Source organism: Euprymna scolopes, chromosome 39 (genome assembly GCF_053919585.1).
Source record: "Euprymna scolopes isolate OS-2025 chromosome 39, ASM5391958v1, whole genome shotgun sequence".
NCBI lineage: Eukaryota > Metazoa > Mollusca > Cephalopoda > Sepiida > Sepiolidae > Euprymna > Euprymna scolopes.
This window is the reverse complement of record NC_136520.1, coordinates 29558814-29574589: the sequence shown is the minus strand read 5'-3', so window position 1 is coordinate 29574589 and position 15776 is coordinate 29558814. Positions and strand designations below refer to the sequence as shown.

The 15776-nt window shown below is 33.0% G+C and overlaps 1 protein-coding gene across 15 annotated transcripts in view; it reads right to left on the bottom strand.

Moving 5' to 3' along the window:
* Positions 1–15776, bottom strand: part of LOC145263693 (5'-AMP-activated protein kinase subunit gamma-1-like) — an 812476-nt gene that overhangs the window by 182317 nt on the left and 614383 nt on the right. For all 15 annotated transcript variants that reach the window (XM_080120636.1, XM_080120635.1, XM_080120622.1 and 12 more), the window contains one exon: positions 14710–14755. In XM_080120636.1, the coding sequence (XP_079976762.1) occupies positions 14710–14755 (46 nt within the window). The remainder of the gene's footprint in view (positions 1–14709; positions 14756–15776) is intronic.

The following is a 15776-nucleotide window of genomic DNA, read 5'->3' as shown; positions in this document are numbered from 1 at the left end:
GAAATCCAATAAAAGGCAACGTTCAATTGAGAATGAAATAACGCAGGAAATTTGATCTTGACCTCGAAAACAAAATTTTATTTTTTAGGGAAATTACTCCAGACAAATCGTGAAGCCACTTAATGAAGGAGCTAAGAAAAACAAAATACAACTATAGCAAAGACAGTAGATGTCTACTGAATTTAGTCTTGAAAATACTGAGGTTAAACATAGGGGAAGAAAGTACCACAAGTCTGCAGTTCTTGGAAAGAAGCTACTAGAATAGGAAGCTTTATTATGAGATGTCAAAACAGCAAATTGATGAAGACCACTAGACCAACAAGTCAAATAAGCTGGAACAAATGAAGCAGTATGATCTTGATTCAATTTCTGCTGTCGTCTCAAACGTGTGTTGCTGAACATTCTTCTATACTCTTAAAATTATTTAATCTGTTTATCAAAATCAGGTTTTCCTTTTCGTGTGAAAGAGTCCTCTGTTGTCCCTAACTTTAAAAATGCTGGTGATCAGTCTGACACAACTAAGTATCATCCTGTTGGTCTCCTCTCTGTTATTAGTACAGTTTTTGTAAGGTTGGACAATGGCAAGCTTGTTAATTTTTTTTTTGAAAATCTGGGCCTTTATAGTTCAGTACGGTTTTCATCTACTATCGTGTATGCAGTGCTGTTGCCATATTTGGGCTGGTGAATCTTGTGTCCCATTGGAGGGTTCTTGATATGATGCAGAAACGTATCTGCAATTTAATTGGCCCCACCCTTCCTCTCTGTGACGTCTCTCTCACAAATGTGATGTGCTAGTCTCAGTCTTTTTTATAAATACTATTATTGCATGTGTTCTTCAGAGTTGTCTATCTATATAATTATATATATATATATACATACATATAAATGAAAATCTGTGTTTGTGTGTGGCTAAAACTTGAAAACTACCAAATATGCGTTTGCAAGCTTTACCTTATCTCCTCAAAATGGTTACGGAAGAAAAAAGAAAATACTATAATAATTCACTTCAGGTCACCGAAGCTAAGAGAGCAAGCAAAAGAGCAAGAGAGAGAGAGAGAGAGAGAGAGAGAGAGAGAGACAGACAGACAGACAGACAGACAGACAGACAGACAGACAGAGAAAAACAGAAAAAGAGAGAGGAAGAGAAAAAAGAGAGGAAGAGAAAAAAAGAAAGAGAGAGATAACGAGAGAGAAAAAGAGAGACAAAGACAGAGAAAGTTCATTCTGGGCCCAACTCTCTTCCTGATCTACAGAAATAATCTCCGAAATCACATCCTAAGATCATTCGTAGACATTTATGCTGACAACACTACCATCTATGGCGACACATCAAAGGCCAAAGTTCTCTCTGATTCTCTCCCCTCTGATCTTGAGCACATGGTACCATGGGGAAAAAGGTGGCTGGTTACTTTTAATGCATCTAAAACTGAGCTTCTATCTTTACATCTGGCATTACTTGAAATGAATGGTTTTCATCTTTGGGAGGCTCCATGTTGACAAGCTTTACTTCTGATCTGAAATGGAACACATACATCAAATCTGTTGCCAAGGTCGCTGGAAAACCGGTGGGATCCTTCTATCGCTCTATTAGGTATTTCACTGCTGATGCAATTCTCTATCTATATAAAAGCCAGGCACGTCCAAGGATGGAGTACTGTTGCTACATCTGGGCAGGAGCTACTAAAAAGACCTTATCTTGCCTTGGTAGAGTTCAAAACAGACTTCATAGCCTAGTGGGAGGTGCCCTTTTCTCTCTCCTGCAACCTCTTTCTCACAAAAGAGATGTTGCAAGCTTGTCTCTGCTTTGTTATTTTCATCGCAAGTGCTCATCTGAGCTCCAATCTATGGTCCCCCTTGCCAAACTTACACGAGAAAAACTTGTCTAGCTGAAAACACTATCAATAATTTTCCTCACTCTTTATCTGTGTCTAAACCTAAACATAGATTCTATGAACAAAGATTTTTTCTTAGAACAGCATGCCTGTGGAACTTTCTTCTATTTGCCTGTTTTCCAGCTGACTACAATGTGGTCATATTCAAGTCCAACATAAACAAATTCTTGATGAACTTAAGTAATCCAATTTACCAAATTTCCACTACTAATGATTACACTGATATTATCCTAGTGACTACTGTACACTCAATAACCTTATCCTCAAGTGGCCTCTGGGCCTTGATAAGTGGTGACTCCTATGTAAAAAAAAAAAAAAAAAAAAAAAAGAATTTGGGTCAATGTTACGACACACATTTTAAAATATTGTTGCTGGTTGAATAGGCAACATTGTTAATTCTAGGTTTTTGGGTTACATGTACATATATCCAAATTGGCAACAATAATAAAATTAGACTCATTAATTACTATAAGAAATTTAAGACCCAAAATCTTATAGTAAAAAACAACTTCTCTCCCACCCTGAAAACATTAGATAAAAAAAAAAAAAACAATGTTATTCAATAGGTTAAAAAACCGCTGGCAGAATGGAACTCCCATAATAATAAAGCTAATAGCTACATTAGTTTTACAACTACTACCCTATCCTGCCACTTCACTCTGCACCTTGTAAACTAGTTCTACTTACCAACATCTACAAAAACATCACTGCCCCTCCTCCTCAGATTTAAGACAAATTCTAGTTAATGAATATAAAATAGTACATTACAAAACCAATTTTAAAAATTAAATGAAGCTATCTACATCAAAACTCAACAACCTGCAATTAATAATATTGCCAATGAAAACAGTAATAATATTTTTGAATGTTTAAGATAACAATTTTATTCTGTGATGCTAATTCTGGCATCACGGAATTTAAATTGCTAACGTGTCTCCTGGAACAGCAGTGTGAAAATGTTCTCCTGATATCTAACTGACATCATACACCCGTTTCACAGCTACCTTTTAAAATTCTTTTCTCCAGCTTTTTTGTCCATTTTCTTTTTTACCTAATAATGACTTAACAAAGTATTCGAAAACGTTAACTATGTATAAAACACACATTAATTTTTTTTTTTTTTTATTTTAACTCTAAAAAAAGATCATTAAAAAAATTTAAAAAATACATATATAACCAGCTGGCCACCCGGAGTTGCCCAGTCATAAAATACGCATAAATTATATTCAACTAGCAGGCTGCCCAGCATTGCCCAGTCGTAAAATATGCATAAATATTATATATTATATTTTAATTCATACAGAAACTCAGACATGTGCATGCGAGTATTGTTTTTTCTAAACAGTTCACTTTTTGTAAGTAAAAAAAAAAAATACTTGAGCTGAGATCGAAACCAAAACCTAAAGATAGTGAATCAAGTCCAATGTCCATTAAGCCAGCTTGACATGATATTTAAAAAAGTGTTTTCAAGCCTACTTATTTTTAACATAATAAATCTGTCATTTGAACGATTCATACACATTTGTGGAAGAATTGGCCAACATAAAATTCTGATGACCCCCCCCCCCATGTACCATTTTTTTTTTTTTTAATTTTGACCCCTTAGCAGCCCTTTTTTCGAATGAAAACCAGTTAAAATGTTTTCCACATGTCTGAATACCCAATATACCAAATTTTAAATCTGTAGATCAAAAATTTGTTGAGTATATAGGTTGAGAATTGTCCTCTCTCTCTCTGTCACACACACACACACACACACACACACACACACACACACACACACACACACACGTATAGATATATAGATTAAACAGAAGAATTATTTTAAAAGATTTAATTATTTAAAAGGGGTTTGCTTAAATATATTGTTAAAAATAATAGAATTCTTCCATTTCATTTATAATTTCATTTAAATACTAAGTATTATGGTGTCCGTTGAGGATATGTGGATTATTCGGGGGGGGGGGGTGCTAGGAGATAAGTAGGGAGGATAGTTCTTTCATTGCCTTTTTAACTGTTTAGTTTGTAGTTTCGATGTCAGGGAATATCCTTTGTTGTTCTTTGCAGTCTGAGAATGAGATAGTGAAGGCAGAATGTAAAAAATCAATAAGCAAACAGTTACCACAAGGAGGAGGAGGAGGAGGAGGAGGAGGAGCCTGTCGGTCAGCAGTTTACTTCTGTCCTCATAACACGCACAGAGATTTGACATTCTTATCTGCTGACCAACCATTATAGAACAAAGAAATTCAATACACTTGCCGAGAAGAGCTAAACTTTTGCATATTCAAAAGAAATTGCAGCATGTTCAGATCTGAAAATTTTAAAAAACACTTATAATTTGTAGAAATGTAGAAGGATCTTTTTCAACCGCTAAATCATACATCTGTTTTTGTCCGGTGACTGTAGTTAAGCAATGTAAAGCTGAGTTAGTAATTAGATGGGGATTCTTGAACATTTAGATATGACAATTACATCATCATCATTATTATATTTAGTTTAACATCTCTTTTACATGCTGGCATGTGTTGGATAGCTTTTAGAAATAAATTTCCAAACTAACCAATATCTGGCCAGGCCTTTATTTATCCTTCTTTCAAGTTCATCCTTATCTCTTCCTCATGTTTTCCTCAGTAAATTACTTGTTGGACTGGCCTGAAGAGGTTTAACATTTATAATAAAGTTATAATATAAATCTCACCTGTCTGTTGAAATGTATGTATGTATGAATGTCTGCCTAAAACTTTCAATAAAGGCGATGGATTTTCATGCGATCGGTATCGTTTTGAAGCTCGACCCTTCGGACGACAAATATCGAAAAATTGGCTAAAAACGTTAATTCCTTCACCCTCAACTGGGAACTTTTCTATAGGGAGGGGTCGCTTTTTTCACCAATATTTTCGAAAGCCACCCCTCTTTTCGATATACTAGCCTTAATTTAAACATGTGTCACTTCCAGTTTGGCGATGGGCACAACAGCAAAGACGTCACGTTTTTTTTTTTTTTTCACATTCTTTTTCTCCTTCAAGGTATGGGTTCGAGCCTGCCTACTACAACTTTTTTTTTGCTCAACACACACTTCCAAACATCTGGGCAAAACCGGGCAACTAGGCTAGTAAGGTTATAAAAGGGACCTGTCAACACATATGTAGCCAAAATGTTTTTTTAAATAACAATTTCCTACCATTGAATACTCTACTTGGCTGTTTACTATGAATGTCCGCCAACATGGTATTCAGAGGTACTTAATTTCCTTCCATTTATGTGTTAAGTGCCAGTGGCCTGGAGGAAAGAATCTAGCCTACAAAATCAAGGGTGGCTTTGTAACTGGATTCAAATCTCAACCAACAGTAATTGTCACTTCCTACACTGATGATTGCATAACCACGAAACACTAGAGTCTGTAGATATAATAAAATGTAAATATTTATATTAAAATATATATATTTAAAGAAGTATTAAATCTTCCTTGAAACAAACCCGCAAAATCTCACCCCTTCATTGTCGAGGTATTTAAATGCCAGAAAAGTTTCTACTCTAATAGTTTCTTCGCTCAAACAGCTAGACTTTGGAATTCCCTTTCTGCTGTCTGCTTCCTTGACTGTACTGATATAATATATTTAAATGTAATGTAAACCAACATCTTGTTATTCTTCCCTAGGCCTGGTCCCAAATAGTGGCTCCTTACGTCCAAGTGGCGGTATTATTCCTTTTAGGGATGAATGTGAGAAAAAAAAAAACAACAAAAAAAACACCTTGAAAAAATCTTTCTTCCTCGATCGCTTGCAAACTGGCCTTTTTTTACAGATTCATTGGATTAAGCTTGTTTTGGATTTTTAACTTGGATCTCTTTGTCACCATTATAACTAGTGTTGGGACGATTAATTGGAGTCAGAAAAATTGGAACTTTTCAGGGTATTGGAATCGAAAAAAAAATACTCTAATTTCCGATTCCAAAACCGATTCCTTAAAAGACATGTTAAACTTAATTTTACATTGTTGACATTTATCGTTTTAAAGTACCTAGTGATATTAATATCTATATGGATAATTATAACATAAAAAAAAAACAATGTAAATTTATTTTACTAGTGCCAAAAAAGAAAAATTTTGGCCTTTGACTGGTTATTGACAAACCTGAAAAAAAAAAAAAAAAAAAAAAACTTAAATTAGTGGACCTAGAGGTTTTTAACACTTCTATGCTAGACACGTTTGGGCACCAATGTTTCTTTGATTTCAGCATCTCCTGTCAGTCAGTAGTGTTTACTTGTTATAAAAGCAACCTTTCAATATGCTGATAAAGGCCATAAACAAGTAATAAACAATTCATGGTTATCAGTTAATATTATTTCCACTGATTAGTACACAGATGGGGATTGAAAAGTGTGTATTTTTTTTTTTTTAAATAATTGAAAATGTATTTTACTAAAATGTTTTTCTTATATTTCTTTTCATATTTAACCTTGTATTTTCATGTAAACATAAACGTTAAGTGGATTATTTTACTAAATAAAAAATATTATTTTTGTAGTCTTCAACAAATTCCTCTAAGCAAAAGTGAGATTAGGGATGAACACCCTGAAAAATGTTGAAGAAAAACATGAATTCTTTAATTTAGTTTCACATAAATTTAACGTAAAAGATGTTTGTATTACTGTACACATAGATCCGAAAAAGTTGTCAAAAAAAAAAAAAAAAAAAAAAGAAAGAAAAAAAAAAAAAAAGAAAGAAAAAAAAAAAAATATATATATATAACAAATAAATGTTATCAAAAGCAAGATAAGTTACTTTTCTACCTAACTGGATATGTTTTTAGTGTTTTTATTTAATGTAACATGTTTATTCAGCTCGAACAGTGTTTACCGATGTATTGGGAAATCTAAAATGGCGCCCGGATCTCTCTTTGACACGGTAAGTTTGGGAAAAGGAGTTATAAATAAAAAAAACTAGACAAAATATGGTTAAAAACTCGCTCAATATATGTTACTGTGACATAGGCTGACATATATTCGGTGGGTTTTTAACAGTATTTTGCATATTTAAATTGATTAAAACGAGGTTATTAAGAGTGCTCAATAAAAAAGAGCAAAAGATAATATTTTTATTTATATAGAAAAATATTACATGATTGCTACACTGAACATGCTAATGTTTTAGAGCAATTGGTTTATTAAAAAAAAAAAAAAAAGTTCCTTGTCACGTGACGGAAATAAAGTTCATTTGCTATTAAAAACATCTGGTTCTTAAATGAAAAAAAGTGAAACATATCTTTTTATTTATAAAAATAAAATATTAAATATTAAAATACTGAATAGCAGATGAATTTTATTATATATATATATATATATATATATATATATATATAGGCAGCATTTTTTCAAAGGAATATGCAAATTAGTTAACCCTTATGTAGTCGCTCACATATCCATGACTGAGTATATTGAAAAGTTTGTTTTAATAATTTTTTTTAAATAGAAAAAGTAGATCTGGTCTTGCAGTGGGAGAGAACTAAACTCTGGGCCAAGATCACAGTGTAGTATCTGTTCTGATGCTACACTTAAATTAATTTGTCCTTAGTATAAAAGGGTTTCTCCTACACTGACTGAGGTAATTTTTTATTTTTGCCTACTTTCTGAGTGCCCCTTTTTGGGGAGCTGATTTACCCCACATTAAAAACGACCTTGTGTCACATTTTGCCTTCATGGGGAAGCAAATAAATACCAACAGAAAATATAGGCTTTTAATATCAATGTCAGAGCAAGAAAAAAAAAAACTCAATTTTATTAATTTATTTATAAGTTGGATTTGTCTTTTAAAGATTTATCAGTATACATTTTAGAATTTGTCGACCTACAGACATGTTCAAACTTACAACCTAGGGTCATGTAACACAATGTCATTAACCCTTAGCTAGCAAGTCAGCTGTGCAATACAAACCTTTACCGGTAATATATATATTTTTTACAAGGGATTCACCACTTATCAAGGCCCAAAGGCCATTCAAGGATAATGGTTAATAAGTGAACGGTAGTCATCGAGATAATAGCATGGTAATAGATAGTTGGTATAACTTGATTTTTAAAAGGACGGCTCAGAAAGAACTTGTTTACGTTGGACTTGAAGAGGATTATATTGTAGTTAGCTGGAAAGCAGGCCAGCGGAACAAAGTTCCACAGGTGGGCAGTTCTAGAAAATAATCTTTGTTCATGGAATCCACATTAAGATGTAGATACGGATAGAAAATGGGAGAAATTGTTGATAGCGGTTTTAGCTAGACAAGTGTTTTTTGTGAAAGTTTGGCAATGAGGGTGACTATAGATTGGAGCTCAGGCGAGTGCTTGTAATGAAAATAACGATAGAGCAGAGACAGGCTAGCAAAGCAACAGTAGAGAACTATAGCGTTACTGCAAGGGCAAACAATTACATGTGCACACCCATGCATCGTACGTGAGAGCAGAATCCGAGATCATGTCTCCATTTACTTTCTTTATTCTTTCTATTTTTCTTTTTGAGAAAATGTTCAGATGTCAGCAAACAAATGTCCAATTTCTGAAAAGCCAAAGCCCATCATCCTTCATGATGCCTCCTTTTACATTTCCCCTTTGAGGTGACCTTGCATTTCTATTGGAGGCTTTGTCTGTCGACCAGTATCTCTTACACTTTCATTTGAAATAAGAGTGATATAAATGCACAGACTAAACACCCAAGCATCTGTATACGAAAAAGGCAAAGTTCTTTTGTTGGTTTGTTATGTTCAAGCTTAAAATCGCATTTTAATTAATCTCAAATTTCAAATCGCATTTTTGTTAGTTTGTTACGCTAAAAACTCGAAATAGCATTTTCTAATATATATATATATATATATATATATATATGTATATATATGCTGAAGCTTGAAATAGCATTTTCTATTTCTATATTGCTAAAGCTTAAAATAGCATTTTTTTTTTTTTTTAGCTCCTTACATCAAGGGTCATGAGTATGACCTTTAAAAGATATTGGGCTGAGGCCGCATTTGGGGGCTCCAGAGTTGCTGTTTAGTTACTATTGCTTCCAGGTCCACTTTGGCCCAGAGTGATAATACCTGTTAGAGCATCTGGTGCTACTAGAACAGGCTGTCTGAAAATACTGGCTTCTTGACCAAAAATTGCACCAAACACTGATGTTATTGTTTTTCTTTTTCCCTTTACTTTGTAAAACTCAATCATGTTCTACAAAGTCAAAAACAAAACGTTTTACTTTTACAAAAATATCAAACCAAACACAACAAATATTTGAAAATATAAAAAACTTAAAAGAACTTTTTCCAAAATTATTGGATTTAGCATTAAATAATCTTAAAAGTTTTGTTATGCTGTGAAACAAACCAAACTCCATGAATAAATATTTGAAGGCATGAAAAACTTGAAGCATTAAACCTTATTTCAAAATGACTGGATTCGACATTAAATAAGTAAAAAAAAAAAGGTTAATATATTCATAAAACAAAACTAAAACCAAACTTCCATAAAGTGGCTTCATGCCGTTTCTGGAGCGATTTTCATAAAAAAAAAAAGCATTTTCGTCATTACACGTGCTAATCGAACAGACATATCTTAAGAATTGCCATTTTTGTTTTAAAGATGGCGTCGTCTCTTTTTTGAGGCAAGTCATTTTCTTTGACTAAGCCCATCTACTTTAGAGAGCTTAACTAACATTAAAACAGACGATTCCTTTTGCTGATTCACTGCCCCACTCCCCAATGGTTAATTTATTTTTTTCCTTTTCAGATCTCTACCGTTTATGGCAGACAAATGACATTTGATGACAGAAAGGATTTAGCTCAAAAATTATATGGTAATGGCAATTTTTGGTACAGAAACTATTTTGATTGGGGAAGGAGCATTTTCATACCACCGTTTGAGATCATTTTTTTTTATTGTAATCATCGATAATGATAATGATCAGTGATATTCAAAGCAAAGCACTATGATTTTCTCATGGTTCGCTTTCAGTTAAGTTAAATCGGTTTTATGTGAAATTGTACACGCGCGCGCACGGGTGTTCCTTTATATTGAACACTGAATAGGATTTATTTCTCATCACGTGCATTGGTTGAAGAAAATCTTATTAGTTCGAGTGTTTGGAATTTAGAGTTAAAGGTGACGCTTGTTCCGGGGTTTGAATCATGGTCTGATTTGAACAGTTATATCTATGCTAACGATTTAGCAAGGATGAGACGTATATGCATTCAGATACTAATTAAATATTTTATATATACAGTAAATTAAAAACACACAAACTTATAACATTAACTTGCTGTCCACCTCAGGAAGATGTGACACAAGGTCAGAAGGTGAAGATGTCGAGCCAGTGCTCCTAAAGGAGGAGCATTCTGGCCTATCAAAACTTGGCTGAGTATCTCCATTGCCATTCCCTGGTAGGAGTACCTCAGGAAAGCAGCCATAAACTTGACCCACCCGAAAGCCGGGTGGCAAGGGTTAAGATGAACCTCCTAGATAATACCCAGGTGGTATACCTCAGTCCGACAGGTACTGGGCCAGTTCATGGCCCTGCACCTATTGGGCTGATTGTCCAGAATGGATACTGGTACTTTCTATCCAGATTTCCAAGCAACCGAAACAGCAAGGAGACCATCCCAGCAACATTCAAAAGAATGGGTAGCTTATAACATTAAGTTTGTCAGTTCTAAGAATTTAAAATCAACAAAGTTTTGGCATATGATCGTTTTTAAGATGAAACAATATTTTTCATTTAATTCCAATGTTACTTTTTCAACATTGACTCATAATATGCCTAGAAGTCAAGCAAAAACATCAACATTATCATTAAATATATTTTTAATTTATGGAAATTATATAATGTTATAAATGTGTTTCACTTTATTTTACAATGGCTCTGTTTGACCTGTAAGTTCAATCATTGAGCCGATTCGATTCGAATACCTTCAGTATTTTAAACATTAAAAGCTATATATTTGACTTGACCGCTCTTATTTTTTATGTAGAGTTACCGTTTGTTCATTTTAAATGTATCCTTTTGATAGTCTAATAATATATATATATTTTTTTTTTGTTTTATTTTGCTTCAGTCGAAGTTCTCAGAAAACAAGGGGCCCACAACCTGGGGCTAACACTTGACCTCTATATGAGATACATAGATATTCGAATGTTCCATGTAAGTTCTTTATTTCTCAAACACTGAGTTAGTAAAGAAGTTGAGAACATAATTTTCCTCTCCAGAATTAACCATTTTTATATGTTGTAGTATATCTTTTATTTTGGTCTCTTGGTCTTACTGGATTCCAGGACAGAAATTTATCTAGTCTGGTGGAGTATCCAGCTTCGTGTTATTACTTGAGGTAATACCACTTGGAGAAGGTGCACCATTCCTCGGAAAAGCTGTGGGGTAGCCGTAGTGAGGAGATCTTATTTGGGCTGCGAATACTATGTGATTTTGAATATTTGGTCAGGGTTTACTTCTATGGAAAAGTAACCTCATGCCAGATTGTTCTGACAAATCCCTGTACAGAGAGACCTTAGACACTCGAGGACAGTGTCTAGTAGGCATTCAATGTGTGTGTGAATTTGTGTATTTAGGTAGCATTTTTTAACTTTAAGCAAGCATTGTTAAAAATAATCAGATTACTATTCTTAATTATACCATTTTTAATTTTTCAATTTTTCTAATGATCTTTTTTCTGTAAAATTAGAAAATTAATGTTTCATGTGTAACACTCACATTTTTGTTATTTGTCGAATCATTTTCACATGACAAAAACAAATGAAGAAACAAAAAATTTGGCTGCTAAGAGGTCAAAGTAAAAAGAGTTGATCTTTGCAGACACTACCAAACTCCTCTGCCAATTTTGGGTCTAAACACTTGACATTTTAGATGGAGGTGACCTGGACAGGAGTCAAACATTATATATATATATATATATATATATATATATATATATATATATACATACATATATATGTATATATTATATATATGCACATAAAGTTATAAACAGTACATAGAGCCTAAGCAAGGCTGGGCTGAACTGCTAGCATATATATATATATATATATATATATATATATATATATATATATATATATATATATATATATATATATATGAGAGAGGAAATGAAAGTTCAGTCGAGATGAAGTTAGTTTGTGGGAATTGATAGAAATGAATGTGATATCACATGGCTCAAAGAGAAAGTGAGAGAGAAAAATTAGCAGTTCGTTGGAAGCACTAGAATTCGAACATGTGATTTTAAAAATGTGCTGATAAAATATGACCCATTAGTGATTATTGATTTGTTTCCCTACTCCCACCTCACTGGTCAGCGATTGTGAATGAAGACAAAGATGAATAAATGCCCTCCATCTTCCAACAGTTTTGTCTCAACTTAGTCCCTTTTCAAGGTATGAAAAAACTTGCTTGCAGGCGAAAGATCAAAGTACAGGACAATGCAGCTAAGAATGATATGATTATTAACTTCATATTTGGCACAAGATCAAAACGCAACACACTTTACCGGAAGGGAAAAATACATAAAACACATTTCCAGAATCATTTTTCTCTTGTATTAATGAAACAAATTAAAAAGTCATAAATGCTCCTGTTAAAAGCAGGAAAAATCTTTTTTTTAGAAACACAAAAAAAATAAAATAACACAGAAAATTAAAATGAGAAGGATGTTGTGGTTTGTTTGAAGTATTGTATGTAGTGTGAAAGAAGTTGTTTGGAGGTTAATCAATGCGGTTCACAGGAAACACTATCGACACGAGTTAGCATATAAAAAATGGTGACAATATCAGAAATCTATATTTATAAAAGTGAACTTGTGTGTGTGTGTGTGTGTGTGTGTGTGTTACATTTCCCTACCAAAGTACTCTGTCAATTTTCAGTCTACAGACTTGAGATTTGACAATAAGGGGTATTGAAAATCGGGAAAATCTTTTTAATCTGATTTCGGCCAGAAATTTGGCTGTCAAGAGATCAAAGTTCAACAATTTGACCTTTGTAATCTCTACCAAACTCCTGTCAGTTTTGGGTCTAAACACTTGAAATTTTAGATGTAGGTTACTTGGACATGGATCAAATATTTTAATTTGATTTGAGCCCAAAACAATAAATATTAATGGGTTAAAGTTTAAACAATTTGACCTCTGCAATCTCTACCAAATTACTCAGCCAATTTTTGGCTTAAACATTTGAAATTTTACATAAAGTGTACTCAGACATAATACAAGCTTTTTAGTCGGTTTTTGGTTGAAAATTTGGCTGCCAAGGGGTCAAAGTTCAGAAGATTTGACCTTTGCGGTCTCTAGCAAACTATTCAGCCAATTTCGGGTCTTAACATTTGAAATTTTAGGGTATTCAGACATGCAGCAAGCTTTTTAATCAGTTTTTGAGCGAAAATTTGCCTGCCAAGACGTCAAAGTTAAAAGAGTTGACCGCTGCAGACTTTACCAAACTTCCCCGCCAATTTTGGGTCTACTCACTTGAAATTTTAGATATAGGTTACCTGGACATGAATCAAACTTTTTAATATATATATATATATATATATATATATATATATATATATGTGTGTGTGTATATATGTGTGTGTGTGTGTGTGTATATATATATATATATATATATATATATATATATATATATATACACACACACACACACACACACACACACACACATAGTTATGAACAGTACATAGGGCCGGAGCAAAGCTGGCCTGAACTGCTAGTTTAAAATAATTTTCAATTATAATACATTTATTTGCCAACATAATGTGCTATAGAAGATGGTAGGTGTTGATATCCCTAATTTTTTAGAGTAGTATCAGGGAGAAAAATAACAAGAAACGGGTGTAACTGTTCTGCAAGAATTTCCAGGAAATGTTGTGATGAATATTAAGTATTGTTGGGAATTATTGTAGCTTTTTTTATTTTATTTTTTGAATGTAGATAAATGTTTAATTTTTTAATATTAAGCTTAAAGTATGTATTTGGAATGTTAATGACTGCTGCATTGGTGTTGTGTTAATTTTTTTTTTTTCCAACAGTCAAGAACAAATTAAGAGGAGTGAGAGAGAAAAAGGAGAGAGAAACCAAAGAGAACATAAGAGCAATATGACTAGTAGTCATATTGCTCTTATGTAGTCATTGACTACATACTTATACCCCTCAAACTTCATAAAAGACAATCACCATTTCATTTTTTTTTCTTATCTGCAGATAAGTAATAACTCCATCCTGATCCCCCCATCCCTACCTCTCACCAACTTGTAATTTCTATGACAATATCTCTACATTTTAACTTCTTTTTTTTTCTTTTTCCTTTTTATTCATCTATATATATATCTAGTATATAGCCGTATATCTAGTATATATATATATATCTAGTATATAGCCGTTAGTGTTTTGGATTTTAATTCATTTAGTCCTTATCCCCCCCCCCCCCGGGAACCGTTGAATACTGTATATTGAATTTCAGCAATATTAGAATATTTATGTGAATAAAACCTCCGTTTGTGTATTTTGATATTGTGTAGCGTCCTTCTTGCCTTGTGTTTCATAAGGGTTGAGTTAGGCATATCCATGAACTATGACTTAATATTGTGAAGTAGCGTTAAATACTTTCATTTATTTTTTTTTTGTTTGTTACAAGCAGTTCAGGAGAGGAGAGAGGAAAAATATTTTTATGACTGGAAAATTTATTTTTAGTCTGATGATAAAAATTTACATGTTCAAAGACAAAAAAAACAAACTTTTTTTTTTTAATTTAAATAATTAACATGAATAAAAAAAATACTTACATTTTGAACTAAGCACTGGAGGACTGGCGGGAGGACTGAGACTTCTCTAAAAATTGAAAAAAAAAAAAAAAAGAAAAAAAAAAGAGGAATTAAAAAAAATATATACTTGGATGCAAACAGAAAATATTTATTTTAATAGTTATCTCAAACCAAAATTTTATTTTCATTATATCTAAATACTTTTAATATGGCAATTTATAGCTTTATAAACATTTATTAATACTATTACTATTTTAAAAAGATTAAAAATGCAACAGTTTAAATAAAATTTTATAAAATTAAATCCATCAGAATGCATTTCTTATTCATAAACAAGTCAGCAACTTTTAACCTTTGTAATAGTTGACATAAACATTTCACAATATATAATTAAAAATGCAAGCTAAAAGCGTGCAAAAACATGGAGGATGGAGTACTGCTGCTACATCTGGGCAGGAGTTGCTAAAAATAGCCTATCCTGTCTTGACAGAGTACAAAATAGACTTTGTGGCTTAGTGGGGAATGCCCTTTTCTCTTCCCTGCAACCTCTCTCTCCCACAGAAGAGACGTTGCGAGCCTGTCTTTGTTTTATCGTTATTTCCATAGCAAGTGCTCGACTTAGCTCAATCTCTGGTCCCCCCCTCGCCAATCTTTCACAATAAACACCTGTCTAGCTGAAACCACTGTCATTAATTTTCCCCACTCTTTATCTGTGCCTAAATCAAAACGTACATTCCATGAACAAAGCTTCTTTCTTAGAACTGCACACCTGTGGTACTCTCTTCTGTTTGCCTGTTTCCCCACCTGACTACAACTTGGATATCTTTAAGTCCAACATAAACAAGTTTCTGATGAGCCCCCCCCCTTAAATAAGGCACTTTATCAAATCTCCAATACTAACGATTACTGCGATACTATCCCATTGATTACTGTACACGCTATAACCCTTATCCCTGAGTGGCTTCCGGGCCTTGATAAGTGAGGATCTCCATGTAAAAAAAATAAACAAAAAAAACATGTTGAATGTAATTTTATTTTGTGATAAAAGAATATTAATCATAATGGAAGCAGTAATTATTGGATCAAGT